Source organism: Rana temporaria, chromosome 10 (assembly GCF_905171775.1).
Source record: "Rana temporaria chromosome 10, aRanTem1.1, whole genome shotgun sequence".
In the NCBI taxonomy this organism is placed as follows: Eukaryota; Metazoa; Chordata; class Amphibia; order Anura; family Ranidae; genus Rana; species Rana temporaria.
This window is the reverse complement of record NC_053498.1, coordinates 71,446,444-71,470,635: the sequence shown is the minus strand read 5'-3', so window position 1 is coordinate 71,470,635 and position 24,192 is coordinate 71,446,444. Positions and strand designations below refer to the sequence as shown.

The window sequence follows — 24,192 nt, the reverse complement described above, 5'->3', positions numbered from 1 at the left end:
TGATTGACGGCCGGCTCTGGCGCGTCACGCTTCTCCGGAAATAGCCGAAATAGGCTTGGTCTTCACGACGCGTGCGCATAGCCTGTGCGCACGCGCCGTGAAGAGCCGAGACCTACTCCGGCTGTCTTCGGGGAGAGTGACGTGCCAGGGCCGGCCGTCAATCATCCTCCCTCTCCATAGGCACGCCCATTCCCCGCGGGAGCCGGAATCTACGATGGACGACTACGAGGTGAGTACGGGGTTAAAAAAATCGGGACAGGCATACTGTAGCTCGCGCTACAATGCCTGTCTCGATGGTAAAATCATGGGATTGTGGGTGAACTACCGCTTTAACTGAATTTTTTTGATGTGTGCCTTCTAGCCTATGCGTTTCCTTTACAACTTTTTTTTTTTTTTTTTTTCAACCCCTTATGCCTGTAAGTGTCTTTCTCATATCTAAGCAAGTCATTTTGCCATACAATGTCACCTGCTTTTATCAGAGTAACCAAACATTTTGAAAATGCATAAACCCACAGTTATAACCACATAGATTTTCCGATTTGATGTTCACGAAATAGGTCTTTCCGGAGCAGATGAACGGCTGCAAAAACAGCATAAATGGATTCTGTAACGGCTTCTGCTGAATTGCGCACTATTTTCTCATAAGGGCTTTTTATTTTTACCTAATAGTTTAAAAACGTTCAGGCTGGGTTCACACTATTGCAAATTGGATGCAATTGGATGCAGGGTTCTCCACATCCAATTTGCAATAGTTGAAGATTTTGTACGGCTCTCTATGGAGCCGATTCACATATCTCCCGTGCGGCTCCGACGCAAATTTGCACAGGTGTCCTGTGCGTCTTTTGGTCCGTTTTAAGGTCTGAATTCAGCCAAAAATTTGGTGAACTGGACCCCTGCTGTGAGCCAAAAGCAAAGATAGTGTGAACCCAGCCTCAAGGTCAAAGCTTTTTAAAAGCCACTTTATAATAATGTAGATCTAAACAATATGTGTAATGAATACCCTAAATGAAAAAAAGTATCCTAAATAGTAAAAAAGAGGAGGCACCACTGTTGGTAGCTTTGTGAAGTGGTACCACCAGTGCCAATGTGACATCTGTGTCTGAATTTCTTATGTAACTGCTAATCTTGTGACAGATTTATTACTGAAAAGCTCTAAAATGCTAGACGGTATAGGACTTGCCAAGGGCTATGTATTGTTTTATAACCAGCCTGTCACTGTCTGAATTATATCAGCTTTTGGAATAAATTGTCAGGTCACCTAAGGCCAGATGACAGATACACACCTTTTGGGCCAGGAGTGCACCGCTAAGGTAGTGGACCCTACGGCTGACTGCTGCGGATGGAACCCTGGGTGGTGCAGGAAGGCAGGTCCATTGGAGCACCAACAGAGATCCCACAGGGAGCTAGAGCATAAGATTCCCCAGGGTGCGGAGACTAAGAGCCAGCAGGTGTTCACCAGAGCCTCTAGTGGTGAGGATGGACTGGGCTGCAACTGGCTCCAGGTTGCGGCCCCCAGAGTCTCCCAGCTCACGCTCACAGTAGGCAACAGGAGGATAGAGAGGAAGCAGCAGACCAGGATAACAAGAGCTAGTAAGGGGATAAGCCAAAGATCGGGCGACTAGCAGACAAGGATAAACATAGAACACGCCAGAGGTCAGGGTCACAAGCAGGCAGGGATAGTTAAGAACAAGCCCAGATCGGTAAAACAGAGACAGAAGTAGAGCACACGGCAAGCAGGAAACCAAACACACAATAGCTTAACAAACAATGTTGATCAGCCCGGCTGGCTTGAAGTACACAGGTTAATATAGTGTTCCCTGATAGGGCCTGGGGTGGAGCCATGCTTAGAGGAGAGATTACTAAAGCAGCCAGGTGAGAGTGACTGGCCTCTAAAGCAGAACACATAGAGGAGAGGTAAGCTACAAGCAGACAGAAATTACTGCATAACCTCAGACATAACCTCGGACATCCACCCATGTAGGTGCACAACCTTCTGTTCAGATTTTTTGAAATTTTAACTTGATTACATTTTTTTTGTTTTACAGAAAACCTCTGGGTTTTTATTGTTGTCCGAAACTCCATTGGGCACACTGTGCCTTACTCCATGTCCTTGTGATGCCCATACAAAAATAGGGGGAAGGCTCGCTTTTCGGGTTACTTACAGCAGTTTTGTATTTTTTCAATTTGCTAATTTTTTGCTTGACATGAGGGCCTATAATCCCTTCTTTGACTTCTGTACCAATGTCCCTCCACCATCCCTTCTATTCCTTATGTACCAATGTCCCTCCATCACCATCATCCCTAAGATGGGAATGAGGGACACCTACTAGTAAACGTATGAAAGGATAAGACACACACCCTGCCACTCCCCTTAAAGGGGACATAGCCCAAAAAAAAGTTAATTGAATCCACAAGTGCTTTTTTTACCAATAATATTCCTTTAACATTTAACATTGAAAAATGCAGCAATTTCGAATTTGGATAAAAAGTTTAGCACTTTGAAAGATAAAACGTGCATTTTATATACAACTATATAGATCAGACCAAAATTAGGAGGAAAGAGGGACAGAGGGACATTGCTCCAAATCAGGGAAAGTCCCTCAAAATCAGGGACAGTTAGGTTTTCTAAAAATAAAACTTATTGAACTGTGCATTAGAGTTTCTTTGGGCTGGATTTGGACTATGACCAGTGGCAGCTGGTGAAGTTTTAAGATGGGGGGTCACCAGACCCTTCCTTTTTGACCCCTCCCAATTCTCATAAGCCCCACCCCTTATAGAATCCACCCACACTGTCCCCTGTATTCCACTTGCTTCCACCCATAGTGCCAGGAGTATACAGCTCAGTATCACAGTACAGAGTATACAGCACCAGCATCACAGGACAGAGTATAAAGCCCCAGCATCACAGGACAGAGTATATAGCCCCAGCATAACATGACAGAGTATATATCTCAGCCTCACAGATCAGGGTATACAGCTCAGGAAATACAGCTCAGAGAATGCAGATCAGGGTATGCAGATCAGGGAATACAGATCCGCGTATACAGATCAGGGTATACAAATCAGGGTATGAAGATCAGGGAATACTTCTCAGGGTATAGAGATCGGGGTATACATATCAGGGTATGCAGATCAGGGAATACTGCTCTAGGAATACTGCTCAGGGAATACAGATCAGGGTATAGAGATCGGGGTATACATATCAGGGTATGCAGATCAGGGAATACTGCTCTAGGAATACTGCTCAGGGAATACAGATCAGGGTATAGAGATCGGGGTATACATATCAGGGTATGCAGATCAGGGAATACTGCTCTAGGAATACTGCTCAGGGAATACAGATCAGGGTATAGAGATCGGGGTATACAGATTAGCCTCACTGATCTGCACTGACTCGCGGCTCCCGACACAGCAGACCCCCCCGCTGCTTGCGGCACTGACAGCACCCCCTACTCAAGGCTCTGACAGCATGACAGCAAATAAATTGTAAATAAGGTAGCAGTGCGCTGCCACCTACTGATAGAAGAAAATAGTGTACAGCTGCTGCAATCACTAAATGTGTTCCCACATCTACAGTAAAGCAATATGAAAAAGTGTGATTCACTCAAGTCAATAGCAAGGTAAGGTATTGACTAAAACGTGACAAAAAATAACTAAAATATAGACATTTCATATATATATATATATATATATATATATATATATATATATATATATATATATATATATATACACACACACAACATACATATAAATAAATAGTGCAAAAAAAGTCCACTTCAATTGAAAATAAACAATAAGGGCCAGATTCAGGTACATTGGCGTATCTTTGTGCCGTCGTAGCGCATCTCATATGCCCGCCTAATTCAAAGTAGGCAGGTAGTGGGCGTGATGTATTGAAATTAACCGTAACCCCATGTAAATGCATGGCCGATCGCACGGCGCATGCGCGCACATGCTCAGAATCACGTCGCATATACTCCCTAAGATATGACGGCTCAATGCGTACAACGTGAATGTCACTTACGCCCAGCCCCATTCACGTACGACTTACGTAAAATACGACGGCTGTTCCCCTGACTTACCCCTACTTTATGAGAGGTAAACTTACGCCGGACGTACGCCTTACCTAAACGGCGTAGATTACTGCGACGGGTGTGAGTACGTTCGTGAATCGGCGTATCTTGGTCATTTACATATTCAACGCATAAATCAATGAAAGCGCCCCTTGCGGCCAGCGTAAATATGCGCCCAAGATTCGACGGCGTAGGAGACTTACGTCGATCGTATCAAGCCAAAATTCAGGCGTATCTTGTTTCCTGAATCAGGCGCATAGATACGACGGCGCATCCTAGAACTTACGTGGCGTATCAACAGATATGTCTGCGTAAGTTCTCTCTGAATCTGGCCCTAAAAGTCTATTTAATAAAGTGCTTCACAGAGCAGCGTCATTCGCTCATGTGCAGAAGCGAACCGAAAGGCTTCACTGCCAGTTTCTCTTACCACGAATGGCGGGGGGAGCACCCGAGAGCCGATCCGAAAATCTGCTGGGGTGTCGACATCGCAGGCTCCCTGGACAGTTAAGTGTCCTTATATTAAAAGCCAGCAGCTACAGTATTTGTCCCTCGTTCACCTCCTCCGACGTCGCCATGATACGCGGAGTGACTTCCGGGTATCGCTGCTCTGGCGTGATTTGACTGGCCCAATGCGGTTAGTAGCGCCACACTCGTGCATTCGTCGTAGACATCAGTGCTGCAACCTTTTAGGTTTAGGAGATATTTCTTGCACCTACAGGTAAGCCTTAATCTAGGCTTACCTGTAGGTTAAAGTGGTTGTAAAGGTTTACAACCACTTTCATTTTACTTGCAGTGGCCAGTACTGGATGGCTAATTTAAAAGCTATAAACACATGTTTGAGTCCAGTGCATCTTCAGTCACAAAACTAGGCGTTTAAGAATGTCGTTGTCCTGTGTATTGTAAAAGTCATAGATTTTTAACCACACTACAAGACAACTTTTTTACAACAATGGCAGCCGTACCAACAATTGTTTAAGTAGGATAAGTTACACTGGGACTCATTTACAAAGATAACAAGTATAAACGTCTCCATTGTTACAGCAAATTGTATCTCCATTTTAACTTTGTACTATTTATCTCTTAGTTTATCTCACTTTTATCTCAACTTACCAACTTTAAATCTTTTTTTTTTTTTTAACAAAAGGTTTTTATTGAACAATTGACATATACAATTGGTACAAGAGCATTCCTAGGTTAATACATCTGTTAGATGTAAAAAACATTTAGGTAGATTCACGTAGATTCAAGTTAGAGAGGCAAGTGCAGTATTCACAAAGCACTTGCTCCGTAAGTTGTGGCGGCGTAGCGTAAATTGGCCGGCGTAATTTAAATGTGGAAGAGGTGGGCGTGTTTTATGGAAATTAATCGTGACCTCACGTAAATGGCGCTTTGAACGAACGGCGCGTGGACGTATCCCAGTGCGCATGCTCCAAATCACGTCGCAAATAGTCAATGCTTTCGACGTGAACATAACTTACGCCCAGCCCTATTCTGAATCGACTTACGCAAACGACGTAAAACGTGAAAAATATGACGCTGGTCCGACGTCCATACTTAACATTGGCTGCGCCATCTTTTTGGTGGTTTATCTTTACGCCTGAAAACGCCTTACGTAAACGGCGTATCTTTACTGCGACGGTCAATCGTACGTTCGTGAATAGGCGTATCTTGCTGATTTACATATTCTAGGCGTAAATCAGCGTACACGCCTAGGTATTGTACTGTCTTGGAGATAGGCAGTCGGCACATGAGGATTGATCAATTTTCAGATATGTATATATACCATATAGTGTAAACTCTATAACTTTCACACAGACTAAACAATATACACTGATTTGGGTTATTCTTACCAAAGAAATGTAGCAGAATACATTTTGGCCATAGTGTATGAAGAAACATTATTTATTTGCAATATTTGCAAGATTATTAGTTTGCAAAACAGATACTAAAAACGTTCTGTATTTTTCATTTATATAGAAAAAAAAAAACTCAGTGGTGATTTAATACCAACAAAAGAAAGCTATTTCTGTCTCAAAAAGAATTATAGCAATTTCTTTGCTTTTCTCCTCAAAGAAGTTTATTAGACAGAGAAAAATAAAGTGAACAGTACTTATAATGCAGGTTCCAGATAATACAATGCTATAACCATTATAACAAGAAATCACATTCCACCAATGGATTATATCGATTACCCTCAGAGCGTGCCCACCTTACAACTCAATAGGGCTTCACACTAATGGTTCTACAATCTTAAAGCGGGGGTTCACCCTAAAAACAATTTTCTAACATTACATTGAGCTCACTCTCAACATTAACAGTATGCAGATATTTTTTTTGGTGTACATACCTCGTATAGCCATTTTCTTACCCGGCTTCCGGGTAGTGAATCCCGCAGGAGTGGGCGTTCCTATGCAGCAGTTAGTGATTAACGTGATGACAAAAACTAACCCCCTGTCGCATAAGGAGCGTCACAAGTTGCCGAAAGAAGCCGGACGTCGGTGCGCAGGCGCCGTATAGCGCCGACTCAACGTTCGGCTTCTTTCGGCACCTCGTGACGCTCCTTATGCAACGGGGGGGGGGTAGTTTTTGTCATCACGTCAATCACTAACTGCTGCATAGGAACGCCCACTCCCGCAGGATTCACTACCCGGAAGCCGGCTAAGAAAATGGCTATACGAGGTATGTACAGCAAAAAAAAAAAATCAATGTCGAGAGTGAGCTCAATGTAATGTTAGAAAATTGTTTTTAGGGTGAACCCCCGCTTTAATCTCGGTGACAGATATAATAAAGCCGCAATCTGCCCAATACTAAATCAACTGAAGAAAGCCCAGGGGTATCTAACCATGGGGACTATAGTTTAGGAAACATGCCAGGCTGTCCTCTGCTGTGTTGGAAAATATACTTCTCCAAACGCAGGGTGGTATTCCATTCTTTCAATGTGGGAGGGCCAGCTGCCTTCCAATGCCTGAGAATAAGCTTAGGGGCCTGAAAGACAGCTCTAGCAATGGCCTGTTTAGGATTATCCTCAATTGGAAGGTCATCCAGAATACCTAAAATACATGGTTTAGGGTCAGCCTGGATGTGGACCTGGAAAACCCTATTAATGATATTAGGAACCCCTGTCCAGTATACATGTAACTTGGGGCAGCGCCACAAAAGGTGAATTAGGTCACCCTGGTCCCTAGAGTGTCTAGGGCACTCAGAGATCTCCCTTACTCCATCTCACAGGCATAAAATGCAACCGCAAGATAATATATAATTGGGACCAGCATTGTGCTACATTAAAGGGGTTTTCAACCCATTTTTTACGTTTATTAAAAGTCAGCAGCTACAAAAAGTGTAGCTGCTGGCTTTTAATAAACAGACACTTACCTGCTCCAGCGTTCCAGCGACGCGCCGGCCGGGGCTCCGCTCCTCTCCCCCCCTCCCCGGCCGGCGTCTTCATTGTCACTGTGGGCACCCGGCCGTGACAGCTTTCGGCTTCACGGCCAAGCACCCACTGCGCATGCGCGAGCGGCACTGCGCATGCACGCGCGTCGCTGCGCTGTTTGATTGGACAGGCGATCGCCTAGGACCTGTCACGTGTCCTAGGCGATCGCCTACAGGGAGGGGCTGCCAAAAGGCGATTAAGCTTAATCGCCTTTGCAGCCCCTCGGCGGAAGGAGGAAGTGGGACAGGAAGTCCCCTTCTCCTGAAGCCCCCACTCCCCCCCCCAAAAAATTACATGCCAAATGTGGCATGTAAGGGGGTGAGGAGTGGGATAAGCGGAAGTTCCATTTTTGGGTGGAACTCCGCTTTAAGAGAACATAGCTGGGCTCCTCCCACTGTTCCTGCCCACAATGATAGCAATTTCATTTGGGTACAAAGTTGCTCACCTGAGTAATTGTCATTCAAATTGTTACAGCGTTGAAAACGGAAAAATGGCCTAACTGGGAGTGGGTGAAAGTGTCCGGACTTGAAGAGGTTAAAAGTTATATAGCAAATAATTGGGCCCCCCGGAATCTTTTTCATGCATAACAAGTTGGACACATGACCTGGCGACCCCCATTGATTTAGAAGATTAAAACAAAATCTGGTCCAAGGTAGGTAAATGTTCTTTTAATATGAACATTCTAGAATCGGCATACAATTTCCTCTTTCAATGGTACTGGGTTCCAGGCTGGATAGCCTTAGCGAACCCAAATGACTGAACTCTGAGGTTTCAGAGGTGGTGACGTATTACACACAGTATCTCACAAAAATGAGTACACCCCTCACATTTTTTAAATATTTTATTATATGTTTTCATGTGACAACACTGAAGAAATGACACGTTGCTACAATGTAAAGTAGTGAGTTTACAGCTTGTATAATAGTGTAAATTTTCTGTTCCCTCAAAATAACTCAACACACAGCCATTAATGTCTATACCGCTGGCAACAAAAGTGAGTACACCCCTAAGTGAAAATGTTCAAATTGGGCCAATGAGCCCTTTTCCCTCCCCCGGTGTCATGTGACTCGTAAGCAGGGCTGGGACAAGGGGTGGGCAGGAGGGGAGGCTTCCCTGGGCACTGTGGTATCATGTGAGGTGGGGGCACCACAATGAGATTGGGGGAGGGGGCATTTGGGGGGCAGCAGGGGGTAAGAATTGTTCTAAGAGGGAAGATTTGGAGAGGAGTGCTAGGAGTGGTGATTTAGGGGGATTTGTGTTGGGAAGAGAGATGAGGGAAGAGGATTTGTACTAGGATTGGGGGGGGGGGGGTTGGGGAGTTTGTGCTAGGATGGAGAAGTAGAAATTGTCCAGGGAGGGGGGAATCTGGAGTTTGGGGAGAGGATTTGTGCTTGAAGGGGAAATTTGAGGGGTAGAGGATTTGTGCTAGGAGGGCAGGGCTTTTTGGGGGGGTATTTGTGCTGTGGGCATACTGGGAGAGAGAGTATGTGGGGTGAGAGGGGAAGGTGGGGGGCAAAGATTTGTGCTGGGAGAGGGGATTTCAGCAGGGGGCAGATTTGTACTGATAGGAAGGGGAATTTCTGCTTGGAAGGTAAGCATGTAATTTTTTTTGGGGGGGGGGGGGGGGTGGGGATTTTGCTGATACAGAATGCTCATACATCTTGGGGTGGGCGCAATTTGACATGTTCGCCCTGGGCTCTAGATGACCTTGTCCCGGCGCTGCTCGTAAGTGTTACAAGGTCTCAGGTGTGAATAGAGAACAGGTGTGTTAAATTTGGTGTTAATCACTCTCACTCTCTCATACTGGTCACTGGAAGTTCAACATGGCACATCACGGCTAAGAAGTCTCTGCTCAGCATCATATCCAGAGGTTGTCTTTGGGAAATAGACGTATGAGTGCTACCAGCATTGCTGCAGAGATTAAAGGGCTGGGGGGTAAGCCTGTCAGGGCTCAGACCATACGCTGCACACTGCATCAAATTGACCCGCATGGCTGTCATCCCAGAAGGAAGCTTATTCTAAAGATGATGCACAAGAAAGCCCGCAAACAATTTGCTGAAGACAAGCAGACTAAGGACATGGATTGCTGGAACCTTGCCCTGGGGACTGATGAGACCAAGATAAACCTATTTGGTTCAGATGGTGTCAAGTGTGTGTGGCGGCAACCAGGTGAGGAGTACAAAGACAAGAGTGTCTTACCTACAGTCAAGCATGGTGGTGGGAGTGTCATGGTCTGGGGCTGTCGGCACTGGGAAGCTACAGTTCATTGAGGGAACCATGAATGCCAACATGTACTGTGACATACTGAAGAAAAGCATGATCCCCCTCTCTTCGGAGACTGGGCCGCAGGGCAGTATTTCAGCATGATAACAACCCCAAACACACCTCCAAGATGACCACTGCCTTGCTAAAGAAGCTGAGGGTAAAGGTGATGGACTGGCCAAGCATGTCTCCAGACCTAAACCCTATTGAGCAGCTGGGACCTCAATCAACATCAGCAGGCTTCAGGAGAACTGCCCCACAGAGCAGCAGCCCCTGCTGGCTTGCAAAGGCGTTTGGTGCACATGAAATGGATTTCTATCCTTTTGTGGGGAATATACTTAAATTAAAGTTTCTGTGCTAAGAGTTCAGCTTTAACAAAAATAGAAAGGCAATGGGATAAGCAGTTCGAGATGAGTAAACATATTACAAAATCCCCAGTGATTCCCCTGATCTGCATTATTTATTTGCTTAGTAGCATTGATATCTGCTGGGAATTGGGATGTCACCTAATAACTAACATAAAAGTTTAGTATTAGGAATGAACCAGGTTAAGGGTTGTTAAGGATTAATTAGGGAAGATTAGGGTAAAGACAGACAGGTATCAAGTCAAGAGTTACAGGGTTAAAACGGTATTAAACCCTAAAGCAAACTTTTCTATATTGCAGCTTACCAATACTTAGATGTAGTGGCTGAATTTTTTTTTTTTTTCAAGGCTTTGACCCTGCCAGTTATGCCGCGTACACACGATCATTTTTCGGCATGTAAAAAACAAAGTTTTTCAGCATGTAGAAAAAACTCAGTTTTTTCCAACTTCATCATTAAAACGACGTTGCCCACACGCTGTCGGTTAAAAAAAATGCTCTAGCAAAGCGCGGTGACGTACAACGCGTACGACGGCACTATAAAGGGAAAGTTCCATTCGGATGACGTCACCCTTTAGCTGATTTTGTGTTAGTAAAAGACGATTCGTGCTTTTCTGTCTGTTACAGTGTGATGAATGTGCTTACTCCATTACGAACGCTAGTTTTACCAGAACGAGCGCTCCCGTCTCATAACTTGCTTCTGAGCATGCGCGGGTTTTTAACGTCGTTTTAGCCCACACACGATCATTTTTTACAACCCGAAAAACAAAATTGTTTAAAACGTCGATAAAAAATGCAGCATGGTCGGAAAAAAAAATTGTCGTTTTTCAGAACCCGAAAAATTATGTGAAGCCCACACACGATTATTTTAAATGACATTTTTTAAAACGTCGTTTTTCACATGCCAAAAAATGATCGTGTGTACGTGGCATAAGTCTGTTGTTTCTCAACAGGACAAGCTGTTATGGAGATGTAGCAGTTAGAGGGTTGAGACAAACCATTTAACACTGACAGGTGTGCTAACAATGCTCAACTTTTGTTTATAAAAGCTTTATCCTGAAAGGAACAAAACCGTTTGAACTGCACACCCCTCCCCCCCCCCCCCGACTGACAATGCTGCTGTCTGCTGTGCCCCCTATGCTCATAGGTGTGCGCAGCCTAAAACCCAAACACACGCTACCAATCACTCACAATGTTCATTCAGAAAGGGAAGGGGCCAGTAAATTACATATTTACTGGCCCCTTCCCCACTCATAAAACATCCCAGTAGCAACATCCAATAGGAGAGGAGGAAAGCTGGCAGCACTGCAGGAGGAAAGATTGGAGCCAGGGCAGTAGGGGGAATTTGTGCTGCACAGGGTGATTAGAGTGTGCCTGGGCACACCTGGCAGACCCTGAGCGCACGCCTATGCCTATTCATCCAGAGTGGAGACGGGCACTCTAATACAAGAGGTGTGCTACTGGCTGAATCACCAGATGAAAACAGAGGCGAAAAAGCTTAAGAAAAGAAAACTGATGCGACCACCACATCTTATGATGGGCATGCTGCAATATATTACATTTTAGGTTTCAGCTTTAATACTGCTTTACATTTAGGCATTATAATAAGGGTTAAATATGGGATGTGGATAGGGTTAAGTGGTTGGATAAGGCTCCAGGTTACAGTTTTACAGGATCAGTGTTACAGGTTAGTTTTCAGATCTAGGTTAGATAGTAGGAGGATCGTGCTGAGGGTTATATGTTTGAAGAGGTGTTAAAAACACATTCAGATTTACCAACGGCCAGGGTTGTCGGGAAGAGGCCCTGTCCTCATCAACATGGGGACAGGTGCTTTGGGGTGGGGGGGCCATAGGGCGTCCCCCTGTCCCAAAGTACCGACCCCCCCATGTTGAGGGCATGCAGCCTGGCACGGTTAAGGAGGGGGGGGCGCTCGCCCGTCCCCACCCCTTTCCTGACCGGCCGGGCTGCTGCTCGGATACGGGTCTGGTATGGATTTTGGGGGGACCCCCCCACGCCGGTTTTTCGGCGCAGGGGGTGTCTCCTTAAAATCCATAGCAGACCCAAGGGCCTGGTATGCTCCTGTAGGGGGACCCCATGCCGGTTTTAAGTTTAATTTTGGCGTGGAGTTCCCCCTCAAGATTCATACTAGACACAGTGCTTGGTATTGGCAGGGATCCAAGTCGGATCCCCGTTCAATATCGTGCTGCAGCTAAACGCAACCGCAGCTAAAAGCACTGTACAAATGCAGCTGATCGCTGTGCCTGGAGTCTTGAATTCCAGCAAAACATAAACATGCTTTTAGCTGCAGTAAAACTGCCGTTCGTCTGAAAGGGGCCTTAGGCATTTAGAAGTCTTTAGTAGTCTTGGATCAGCTTTGTTTTTAAAACTGTTTTACATATTTGTAAGCTATAGAGCTCCACCTACTGGCTGGAAAAATAAATATAAACATATTGATCTTCGAAATAAAAAATAGACAAACATAATAAAGAAAATATATAGAGAATCACTACAGATTCCCTTTTGTGGTCCAGTTTCTCTTTTAGAGGAGAGACTAAATAGACCCTGTCACCAGAGCAAGCATTAGGGCTCATTTACACAAGCACTGGCTGTCTGAAGAGTGATCTGTGATGGGTCGCTCTTCAGAGGGCATTTGACAGGCCGTGAAGAGCCATTGAGGTTGATTTAGTAAAATTGGACAGTGTAAAATCTGGTGCAGCTTTAAAGTGGAGTTCCACCCAGGAAAAAAACATTTGCCCAAAAATCATTAAAAAAAATTGAAAAAAAAAAGGTGAAAAAAAAAAAAAAAATTATACTCACCCGAAATACCTTTTGCAATGCGGAAGTTCGTAATCTGCCTCTTACGTAGCCGCGGTCCGTCTTCTTCTTCATCTTCTCCTAGTGAATGGGGCGCGCTGCTTTCTGGGAACTGTGTGTGTTCTCAGAGAGCCACCATGCAGCTGAGCCATGCATGGTGGCCTTTCTCAACACACACAGTCCGGGTGCAACGTAAAAGGTCCATACATACACGCGATTGGACTTTTCGACAACAGCGGTCCGACGGACGTGTTTTATCGGACAATCTGACCATCTGTATGCTCCCTCTGCACTATTGTTGTTGTTTTTTCAACAGACAAATGTTCGCTGTGCATGCTCTCAAACTCTCCGACAACAAATGTCCGACGGAGGATCATCCGATCGTGTGTACAAAAGTCCATCGGACTAAAATCCAAAGTACAAACACGCATGCTCAGAACCAATGCTAAAGATCAGACAACAATGGCAGAAGTTGCCCAAAGGGTGGCGGTAAAGAGCTGAAAAAACACGTGATTTGGTGAATGTTGGCTGAAAATGTTCTGCCGTGTGTATGCAGAACAAGTTCACGGCCAACACCCCTTCGAACAAAAATCCACGGAAAAGTCCGATCGTAAGTATGATGCTAAAGAACTTGTATGGAAGCAGAACAATTCCCATCTGGTGATTTAGGATCGCAAGCAGAATTGCCCGCGATTCCATATCACACTGCAATAGTGCATTTCAGATGCCAATCAAAATGAATGGCACCCAAACACACGTGGTGCGTTTTGCCACTATTGCAGTACGATTTGGAATCACAGGCAGAATTACGGCGAGAGTAGAGAGTTGAGATATTATTTTTGAAGCTCTCTGCCTCGCCATTCAGTTATTCATTGGATTTGTTTTCATGCAGTGTTTTTAACTACTTCAGCCCCAGGAGGTTCTACTCCCTTAATGAACAGAGCATTTTTTGCAATACGGCACTGCATCACCTTAACTCACAATAGCGCTGTAATGCGACGTTGTACCCACACAAATAGAGCTTGCTTTGGGTGGTATTTGATCACCTCTGCGGTTTTTATGCACTATGAAAAAAAAAGAGCAACAATTTTGAAAAAAAAAAATTTTTTTTTAGTTTCTGCCATAATACATATCCAAAAAAAAATATAAAAAAAACAAATTTATTCATCAGTTTAGGCCGATATATTCTTCTACATATTTTTGGTGAAAAAAGATCGTAAATAAGCAGTAAATTGATTGGTTTGCGCAAAAGTTATCGCATCTACACGGGATCGATTTAGGGACTTTTTTTATGTTTTTTACTGGTAATAGTGGCGATCTGCGATTTTAAGCGGGACTGCGACATTGCAGCGGACAAATCTGACCTCAAATTACACTTTTTAGGGACCAATGACATTGATCAGTGCTGTAAAAATTACACTGGCAGGGAAGGGATTAACACTAGGGGCGATCAAGGATCAACATGACAGAGATCACTGTTCCCGATCACTGGGAGCAGTAGATCCCTGTCATGTCACAGGCAGAACAGGGAAATGCCTTGTTTACATATGCAGTTCCCCGCTCTGCCTCTCTTCACCGCAATCGCGGGCCACCGGCAGACATTAAGTCCGCAGGCCCTGTGTGCACACTCCCGCGGCGTGTGGCAGGCACGGTACCATTATCCTGCTTTTACGGACTGACTTACAGGTACGTCAGTTTGCGCAGGAGAGCCATTCTGCCAACGTATATCGGCGTGAGTTGGTCGGCAAGTGGTTAAAGAAATACCCTTTTAGCTTGTTAAAGCGAATGAAGTTCCAGTCATTTGTTTGCTTATTAAAAGTCAGCAGCTACAAAAAGTGTAGCTGCCGACTTATAATAAACAGCCACTTACCTGTCCCACAATCCAACGGTGCACTTACCAGCAATGGGATTCTCCCTATGTCCTCCCTTGGTGGCACCGGTATCTCTACTATGGGCACCCGGCTGCCACTGCTTGCAGCTTCACAGCCGGGTGCGCATGCGCGAGTGGCGCTGCAGTCTGTGACTGGACCCAAAGTCCCAGAAGACTTCTGGAGGGAGAGCTACTGCTTCCGGTCGCCTAAGGCCTAGATGACCAGAACAGAAGTGGCGACCTGTCAAATTCGGGTATCTGCCGAGGAGGATGCCTTAAAGTGGAAGTTTCACTTTTAGGTAAAACTCTGCTTTTAATTTAAAAGAGAAGTGTGAAAAAAAAATTCCCCAATCATACTTACCTAGGTGAATGCTGCATCTGTTCCTCACCGGCTCCATAACTGAGAAGACCGAGTGATCTAACACCACCGATCGCTCATTCTCAGGGCTCCGTGAGCAGAGAGCTGTAGACTGTCAGTCACCTTTTCTCTGCTTTGACCTCGCTCCCTGGAGCGCTGGGCTGTGGATGGGGTGGGAGCGGCTGGCTCAGCCTCTCTGCGACTCACTGAGCGCCTGAGCCGGGTGCCAGTCCAGGCATGTGGGCGGATCCCGACTCCATTGTCGCGATCTCACCGGAACCCAGGCAGGTGTAGTGTCACAGTCTGCTGCCTATCGTAGAATGCTGCGGAAGTCATGTGGCGGCCAACTGCACATGCGCTATGCGTTCCAAACGCAAGTGCGATGCGTTCCAATAGATTTACGACAGTACACACCAGCGAACCCGGCATTCAGGGCGACATGGATTTAGAGGAAAGTGGCCAGTCGGCCTCATGTCCTTGCTTCGCTCGGACGGCCTCCTGGCTCTTCTTTTGACATCCTCCAATCCACGGGGATGTTAAGGAAAGAGCCTGGATGCCGACCGAGGTTTCACTGGTGTGTACTGTCGTGAATCCATTGGAACGCATCGCACGTGCGTTTGGAACGCATCGCGCATGCGCAGTTGGCCGCCACGTGACTTCCGCAGCATTCTACGATAAGCAGCAGAATGTGACAATACACCGGTGTAGCATGGAGATCTGTATCTCATGAAGATCGGTATCAACTGCGCATGTGCCGATTTCAGCCAATTGAAGTCGAGCGCAGAGCTACTGCCAACAGTACACACCAGTGAAACCTCGGTCGGCATCCAGGCTCTTTCCTTAACATCCCCGTGGATCGGAGGATGTTAAGGAATTCCACGTCGCCCCGAATGCCGGGTTCACTGGTGTGTACTGTTGTAAATCCATTGCTCTGCGCTCGACTTCAATTGGCTGAAATCGGCACATGCGCAGTTGATGGCAGGGATACCGATCTTCATGAGATACAGATCTCCATGCTACACCGGCTCTATGATGTCAGCAGACAGCAGATTTCAGCCTGCTGTCTGCTGAAGTGAGGCACAGGAGTGCAGAATGAACTGGACTCCTGTAATCTACAGAAGTACAGCCAAACGAGCTTCATGTACACAGAAGTGTGCGGAAAAGGGAAAAACAAATTCTAATGACAGTTATTATAAAAGTTTCATGAGTGACCAGATGAAGCGCCTGATAAAAAAAAAAACATATGCATGCGTGACAGAAAACATCTTATAAATGGCAATAACAGCATGCCATTGATGTTATGATATTTAGGAATGTCATCTCAGCAGGCAGGCATTTACATGGAGAATAACAAAATTGTAAAAAAAATCCCAGTAATCCTGTACAATGTGCAGAAGGGTCTGTGAATTAGAATAATTCTTCCCCGGGTCACATTGAGAGGAATTTAGTAAAACTGCAGCAGCTGTGTATAATCAATGCACCAATCAGCTTCTAGCTTCAGCTTGTTCAGTTAGGCTTTGGAAATGAAAGTTAGAAGCTGATTGGTTGTCAGACACAGCTGAGCCAGATTGCTATGTTTTGGTGTGGATGTGTTCCAGATTGCTATGTTTTGGTGTGGATGTGATCCAGATTGCTATTGCCGGGGGTTTTGGTGTGGATGTGATCCAGTGCTCAGTGAATCAGGAGAGAAGTATGGTGACAGGCTGAGCTCACATTGTTTTGGAGAGTAAGGTGTACCTGGCGGTGACTCCTCCCAGTAATAAGAGCTGGCAGGGCAGGTGGGGACGCCACTCCCTCCTAGACCTGTACAGTCATTCCTCCACATCCAGCCTGGAAGTCATGAGATCTGCCGGCTCCCTCGCCCTGACCCTCCTGCTGGCCCTGGCATGCTCAGGTAGGTCCATACTGCGGGTGGAGGGTGATCGCAGGCAGAGAGTGCTGTGCCTGGATGAGTCGGACACTCGCTGAGATCCACTGCTGCTAGTTTACAGCTTACCTAACTGACAGGTTCCGACTCGTCCGGCTCTCCTATTACAAGGGCTGCGCTGAGAGGCAATGTCCCAGTGTTTCCCAGTGTTCCCAGTACTTCCCAGTGCTGAGGAATCATCCCATTACTGAGGAGTGCACCCCCCCTGATCACTCACACAGGTAACTGGCTGGGGGGGGGGGTCAGCAGTAGAGGGGTTAATCCTATGACTCAGTCCTGGAGAAATGGAAATGTATTATGCACAAGTCACATCTGTCTGCAGCTCACTTTTCTTGTCTTCTCACATTATATACATTTTACAAGCATTTTCTGCTAAGTGCCAAAATCTGACATTTATAGACGTATTTATAGACTCTTTTTATTAATAAAAATAAAAATAAATCTGCGATATTGGTCAGTATTTTACGCATGTAAATCACACCCCTTCAATTCTAAAGCTGGAAGAACCATTCTGCAATTTATATTTTCTTAGATTTTTACGTAAGTTTCTGTGTCCATTTAAATAGGCGCACTATACAGACCACATATTTGTGTCAGGAATGTCCGGCATTATTAGATCAGTAAATTTTTAATTTTTTTTTAAAACTGCTACTAATAAATACAATAAAACCTTGGTTTGAGAGCATTTTGCAAGACAAGCTAAATTTTGTAATACATTTTGCCTTGATAAACAAGTGATTGTCTTGATATACAAGTAGCGTCATGTCACAACTAAGGATGAGCTCCGGCGTGTTCGCATAGTACACATGCAGAGCCCACCAGGAAGTGTGCACGGTGCTGCGCTAATCACAGCCAGGGAGACATTGTCCCGATGCTCGGCTGCAGAGATCGGGAAATGTCTCCCTGGCTGTGATTAGCACAGCGCCGTGCACACTTCCTGGCGGGCTCTGCACGTGTAGCATGCGAACATACCAGAGCTCATCCTTAATCACAACCAGGGGCGGACTGACCATTGAGGCACTTGGGCACTGCCCGAGGGCCCCATGCCACTAGGGGGCCCCCATCAGGGTTGCCAGGCTCATTAAAACCAGGGACAGTATGTAAAAATCTGTTGTTTTTTTTTTTTTTTTTACATCTGTCCCTGATATGTCCAAAACCAACATGCTTTTGATGTGAAAATCCTGAGATTTTAGCTGCCCTGCCTCTGTAATGCCTCCTGGCGTGGTGGCCATCTGTAAGCCCGGGGGCCCCATAATCTTCTATTGCCCGGGGGCCCCATGAGTTGTCAGCCCGCCCCTGGTCACAACTGAGTATAAAAGAGAAGAGAGGCGCCTCTAAGTGTAGCAATATGGTTACATTTAATGAAGTGTAGCACTACCCCCGAAGAAGCTGCTGGTTTGATTTGGGTGGCACGTTACCTCTAATTCTCCGCCGTCTAGGGTACTGGATGAGAGCTGTAATAAAGTCAATGTCCACACTGTAGATATCTTTTTCTGTGCTTTATTACCCAACGGGGTAAAAGTAGTAGTAGGTGAGAAGCAGGGCTGGACTGGCCTATCGGGAGATTTCCCGGTAGGCTGCCTGTCTTGTGGCCGCTTTCAGTTGCGGCCGTGGCTGAAGCGCTCCCTGTCCCCTCTCTCCTGTGTATCATCACGGAGCTTGGTCTGTGTTCAGCGATGACGCTGTAACACAGCCCCGCCCCCCTAGACCGTCTCATGTGATAGATAGAATAAGTGTTTAGCCTATCACACAAGCCGGTCTAGGGGGGCGGGACCGTATTACAGCGTCATCGCCGAACACAGACACAGTTATGATACACAGGAGATGCCCGCCCTATGTGCCTAATAGGAGGATCGGATTCGTCAGGGGGCTGCATATACAGGAATTGAGCTTTCTATATTCCTCCATACAGGCGCTGAATGCTTGCAGGAGGGAGAGGAGGAGAATCAAGCATTCAGCGCCTGTATGGAGGAATATAGAAAGCTCAATTCCTGTATATGCAGCCCCCTGCCTCTCCTCCCCCACCACACTCTCTAGCCTCTCTCCATCCCTCTTCTTTCTGCCCCCCCTGCTCTACTGCTCACCCCATCCTTCTCCAGCCACCATCCCAGTGCTCTCCACTCCTGTCTCCCCCCCCCCCCCAGTGCTCTCAACCCCTGTTCTTTCTGCCCCCCCCCGGTGCTCTCAAGCTCCACCCATCACTCTCCAGCCTCCCCAGTGCTCTCCACCCCTGTTCTTTTTGTCTCAAGCTCCCCCCCAGCACTCTTCGCTCCCCACCCCTGTACTCTCCACTCCCCCCTGCATTTTGCCCCCACCCATGTGCTCTCCAACCCCGCCAATGCTCTCCGCCACCCCCTATAGTGCGCTCCAGACCCCCGTACTTTCCACCCCTGTTTTTTCTGGCCCCCACTGGTGCTCTCAAGCTCCCCTATTGCTCTCCACACTCCCCAATGCTCTCCACTCACCCCTGCTCTTTGTACCCCCCAGTTCTCTCCAGCCCCAGTGCTCTCCACCCCTGTTCTTTCTGCCCCCCCCCCAGTGCTCTCAAGATCCCCCCCCCAGTGCTGTTTATCCCCACACTCTTAGCCCCCTTGGTGCTCTCCAACCCTGTTCTTTTTGGCTCAAGCCCCCCCCCCCCCCAGCGCTCTCCACCCCTGTGATCTCCCCCCCCTGCTCTTTGCCCCAACCCAGTGCTCTCTGCTCCCCCTTCTCTCCAGCTCCCACCCAGTGCTCTCACTTCCCCAGGACAGGCTGACTGGGGGCAGAAAATGAGGACAACTGAAGGTGCAGGTGGCCAGGGACCACGCCATCTCACAGCAAACAGATCCTCTGGAAGGAGCACTGTCCCCATCCAAAACGAGAACAGACCCTGCCTGCTGATGGCAATCATGGATATGCTGCTGGCATGGAAGGTACCATACCAAGCATCAACAAAACACCTTCCCATAGACAGGGGGCTAAATTCAGATAGAATAGTCTATCTAGCGGCAAAGACGACCCCGAACCAATGGCGTCTGCCCCCTAAATACCCCTCCCCAGCATGCACAGCGAGGCGATCAACCTTCCTGATTGGCTGCCGAGGAGAAATATACACACTACCCTTACTTTACTGCTGCCACCTGTCGGTCTGGGGTGGAACCAACTATATATATATATATATATATATATATATATATATATATATATATATATATATATATATATATATATATATATATATATATATATATATATATATATATATATATATATATATTATAATATATTACCAGCCACTTTATTAGATACACCCTGCTAGTCCGGGGTTGGACCCCCTTTTCCCTTCAGAACTGCCTTAATTCTTCATGGCACAGATTAACAAGGTGTTGGAACATTCTTTAGGGATTTTGGTCCATAGTGACATGATAACATCACGCAGTTGCTGCAGATTTGCTGGCTGCACATCCATGATGTGAATCTCCCATCCCACCACATCCCAAAGATGATCTATTGCAGTGGTTCTCAACCTTGGTCTTCAAGTACCCCCAACGGGCTATGTTTTGGGAACTTTCCTTAGATGGAAAAAGCTGTCATTGATATTGATTTAAAGCCCATGTGCAAAGTAAAGGAAATTCTGAAAACATGGCCTATTGGGTACTTGATGACTGAAGTTGAGTACCACTGCTCTATTGGATTGGGATCTGGAGGCCATTGGAGTACAGTGACCTCATTGTCATGTTCTAGAAACCAGTGGTGAGATGATTGGAGCTTTGTGACATGGTGCATTATGCTGCTGGAAGGAGCCATCAGAAGATGGGAACACTGTAGTCCTAAAGAGATGGACATGGTCAGCAACAATACTCAGGTAGGCCGTGGCATTTAAACGATGCTCAGTTCGTACTAAGGGGCCCAAAGTGTGCCAAGAAAATACCCCCTACACCATTACACCACCAGCCTGAACCGTTGATACAAGGCAGGATGGCTCCATGTTTTCATGTTGGTTATGCCAAATTCTGACCCCACCATCTGAATGTCGCAGCTAAAATCAAGTCTCTTTAGACCAGGCAACGTTTTTCCAATCTTCTATTGTCCAATTTTGGTGAGCGAATTGTAGCCTTGTTTCATTTTCTTATCTGACAGGACTGCCACCCGGTGTGGTCTTCTGCTGCTGTAGCCCATCTGCTTCAAGGTTCGATGTGTTGTGCATTCAGAGATGGTATTCTGCATAGCTTGGTTGTAACAAGTGGTTATTTGAGTTGCTGTTGCCTTTCTATCATCTCGAACTAGTCTGCCCATTCTCCTCTGACATCAGCAAGGCATTTTTTTTCCACACAACTTCCGCTCACTGGATATTTTCTCTCTTTCGGACCATTCTCTGTAAACCCTAGAGATGGTTGTGCGTGAAAATTCCAGTAGATCAGCAGTTTTTGAAATACTCAGAGGCAGACGGGCTGGTCTAACAACCATGCCAAGTTCAAAGTCACTTAAATCCTTTCTTTCCCATTCTGTTGCTCAGTTTGAATTTCAGCAAGTCGTCTCTACCACGTCTAGATGCCTCAATGTATTGAGTTACTGCCATGTGATTGGCTGATTAACAATTTGTGTTACCGAGCCATTGAACTGGTGTGCCTAATAAACTGCCGTATGTGTGTGTGTGTGTGTGTGTGTATATGTATGTGTATATATATATATTTACACGTTTCTTAAAAAGAAAAGAATAACCAACACTTGAAGAATAGAGATGTGCTTGGGGTCCCCCCCCCCCCAACTCATCTCTATCCGAATTTCCACTTTGCACTATTTTCTAGTCCAATCAGATTTGGGCTGGGACATTCCCTACTCTGTAGCATACACAAACAAAGGGACGAGATGCTGGTGATTAGGGATGAGCTTCGTATTCGAGTCATGTTCGACTCGGACATCGTATGTTCGATCGTTCGTCGAAATACGAACAAAACGGGTCATTCGTGCCAAATTCGAGTTACGTTTCACAGACCATAATTCAATGCGGCATCACTGGCTGATGAATGGCCAAGCATGCACTATGAACCGCATGCTTGGCCAATCACAGCTTGCAAAAAACGGAGAGCCATAAACCTCTGTAGTTTGCACCTAAAGCTACTTGGTGTGTACTGGCCGTGTGCTCTGTAGTTTGCACCTAAAGATTCAGGAGCAGTGATTTTAATGATGCTTAAATAAAAAAAAAATAATAAAAATGAAAAATTCCTTTAAATATTGTACCTGCTGGGTGTCTATAGTATGCCTGTGAAAACGTCTTTGAGAACCCGAAACATGTATCAATGGAAAAAAGTTTTAAAAACGGTTGTTTTTTCAGGAGTCCTTTTTTTTTTTTTTTTTTATTTAACCACTTCCTCTGAAAAAACCTTCCTGCCCAAGCCAATTTTCAGCTTTCAGCACTGTCGCACTTTGAATGGCAATTGCGCCGTCATGCTACACTGTACCCAAACAAAATTGGCGTCCTTTTTTCCCCACAAATAGAGCTTTTTTTTTTTTTGGTGGTATTTGATCACCTCTGCGATTTTTTTTTTTTTTTTATTTTATTATTTTTTTTTTTTTTTTGCGCAACAACTAAAAAAAGACTGAAAATTTAGAAAAAAAAATTAAGTTTTTTTATTTTTTTCTGTTAATTTTTTGGTAAATAAGTACGTTTTCTCTTTCAATTATGGGCACTGATATGGCGGCACTGATGGGCACCGATGAGATGGCACTGATGGACATCGATGAGGTAGTACTGATGGGCACAGATGAGGTGGCACTGATAGGCGGCGCTGGTATGCAGAGGCTCTTTACCGAGATCGGAGATGCAGGGTGTCAGACTGACACCCTGCATCACCGATCGCCGCGCTGCGCGCCCCCACGGGCGCGCGCGGCATGAAATCCTGCAGGACGTCCAGTCAGGATTTCAAAATCACTTCCTGGACGTAAATCCCCTATGGACCGGGCGGGAAGTGGTTAAGGATCATCAAAATCACTGCTCCTGAAAAAAACACCATTTAAAAAAAAAAAAAAAATCCATTTGATACATGTTCCCTGGGGCAAGACCCGGGTTCTCAAAGACGTTTTACAACAATAACTTGCATATTAGGATTTAAAATGAGCACTTTTGAATTCGAATGTTCGAGTCCCATAGACGTCAATGGGGTTCTAAATGTTCGCGCGAACGTTCGGTCCGTTCGAAGGTTCTGGTGCGAACCGATTGACTAAAGATGGGTATGAGTCGATACAAGGGCACATATGTTGCCAGCATCCTGCCCCTTTGCTTATGTGTTCTGTAAGATGGGGAATGACCCAGCTGGTTGGACCAGAAAATAGCAGAGTAGAAATTTGGATAGAGATGAGGTTGAGCAAATGCCCAAGCTCATCTTGGTTAAACAGTGGGGTTGAGCTCGGGATCATTCGGATCCTAGTCTGAACCATGAGGGAACCCACCAGGAAGCTGTCACCTTTACCTGGCCAATCATCTGCAGCCTGGGGTATCCCCCCCCCCCCCCCCCGCAGACGCATATATACAAGAGGCTGTTTACTTTCTGCTGCCTCAGTTGCAGATAATTGGCCCAGCACAAGTGACAGCTTCATGGCAGGCTCGCTCACGTGGGTTTCGGCTTGGATCCAACAACATCTGAGTCACAATGTATCAATCAAGACAGCTTTACTAAAATTAGTCATACACTGGCAGACTTTTGTTAGAAAACAGTTGTTTTTTAAACCTTAGTTTGATTTTTCAGTGGTTAGTGTGATCAAATCAACAATCGTTTTTCCACTGCAGTGATAAGCAAAATCTTAATCCATAATCGGCTCATTCCATTCCAAAATCAAATAAAATTTGCAACCTTGTCCTAGCAATCAAATCTGGATTTTCATATAAAATTTGTATAGCCGCTGATGGTTTTATCAATAGTTCTGACAAATTAACTTTTTGTGCAAACGTTCACAAGAGAATTTATCAGCGTATGGCCAAAGCTTTTTAGGCTGTACTTCTCCCATAGGTCACAGGAGTGCAGTTTGCACTGCATTCCTGTGACCCTTTTTCAGCTGACAGCAAGCCAAAGGCCACTGTCAGCTAATGTCGCTCAGCCAGTCTAGGCTCGAGAAA

At 45.8% G+C, this 24,192-nt stretch overlaps 1 protein-coding gene across 4 annotated transcripts in view; it reads left to right on the top strand.

Annotated features, from left to right (window-relative positions):
* Positions 1 to 16,945: 16,945 nt before the first annotated feature.
* MPZL2 (myelin protein zero like 2) overlaps positions 16,946 to 24,192 on the top strand; it is a 32,208-nt gene continuing 24,961 nt past the window's right edge. The window contains exon 1 of one of the 4 annotated variants that reach the window (XR_005743847.1): positions 16,946 to 17,066. Coding sequence is in view for 2 of the 4 variants with exons in the window: in XM_040325438.1 (XP_040181372.1) it covers positions 17,012 to 17,066 (55 nt within the window). In the remaining 2 variants the exon portion in view is untranslated. The remainder of the gene's footprint in view (positions 17,067 to 24,192) is intronic. The other 3 variants (XM_040325438.1, XR_005743846.1, XM_040325437.1) reach the window with 3 other exon arrangements.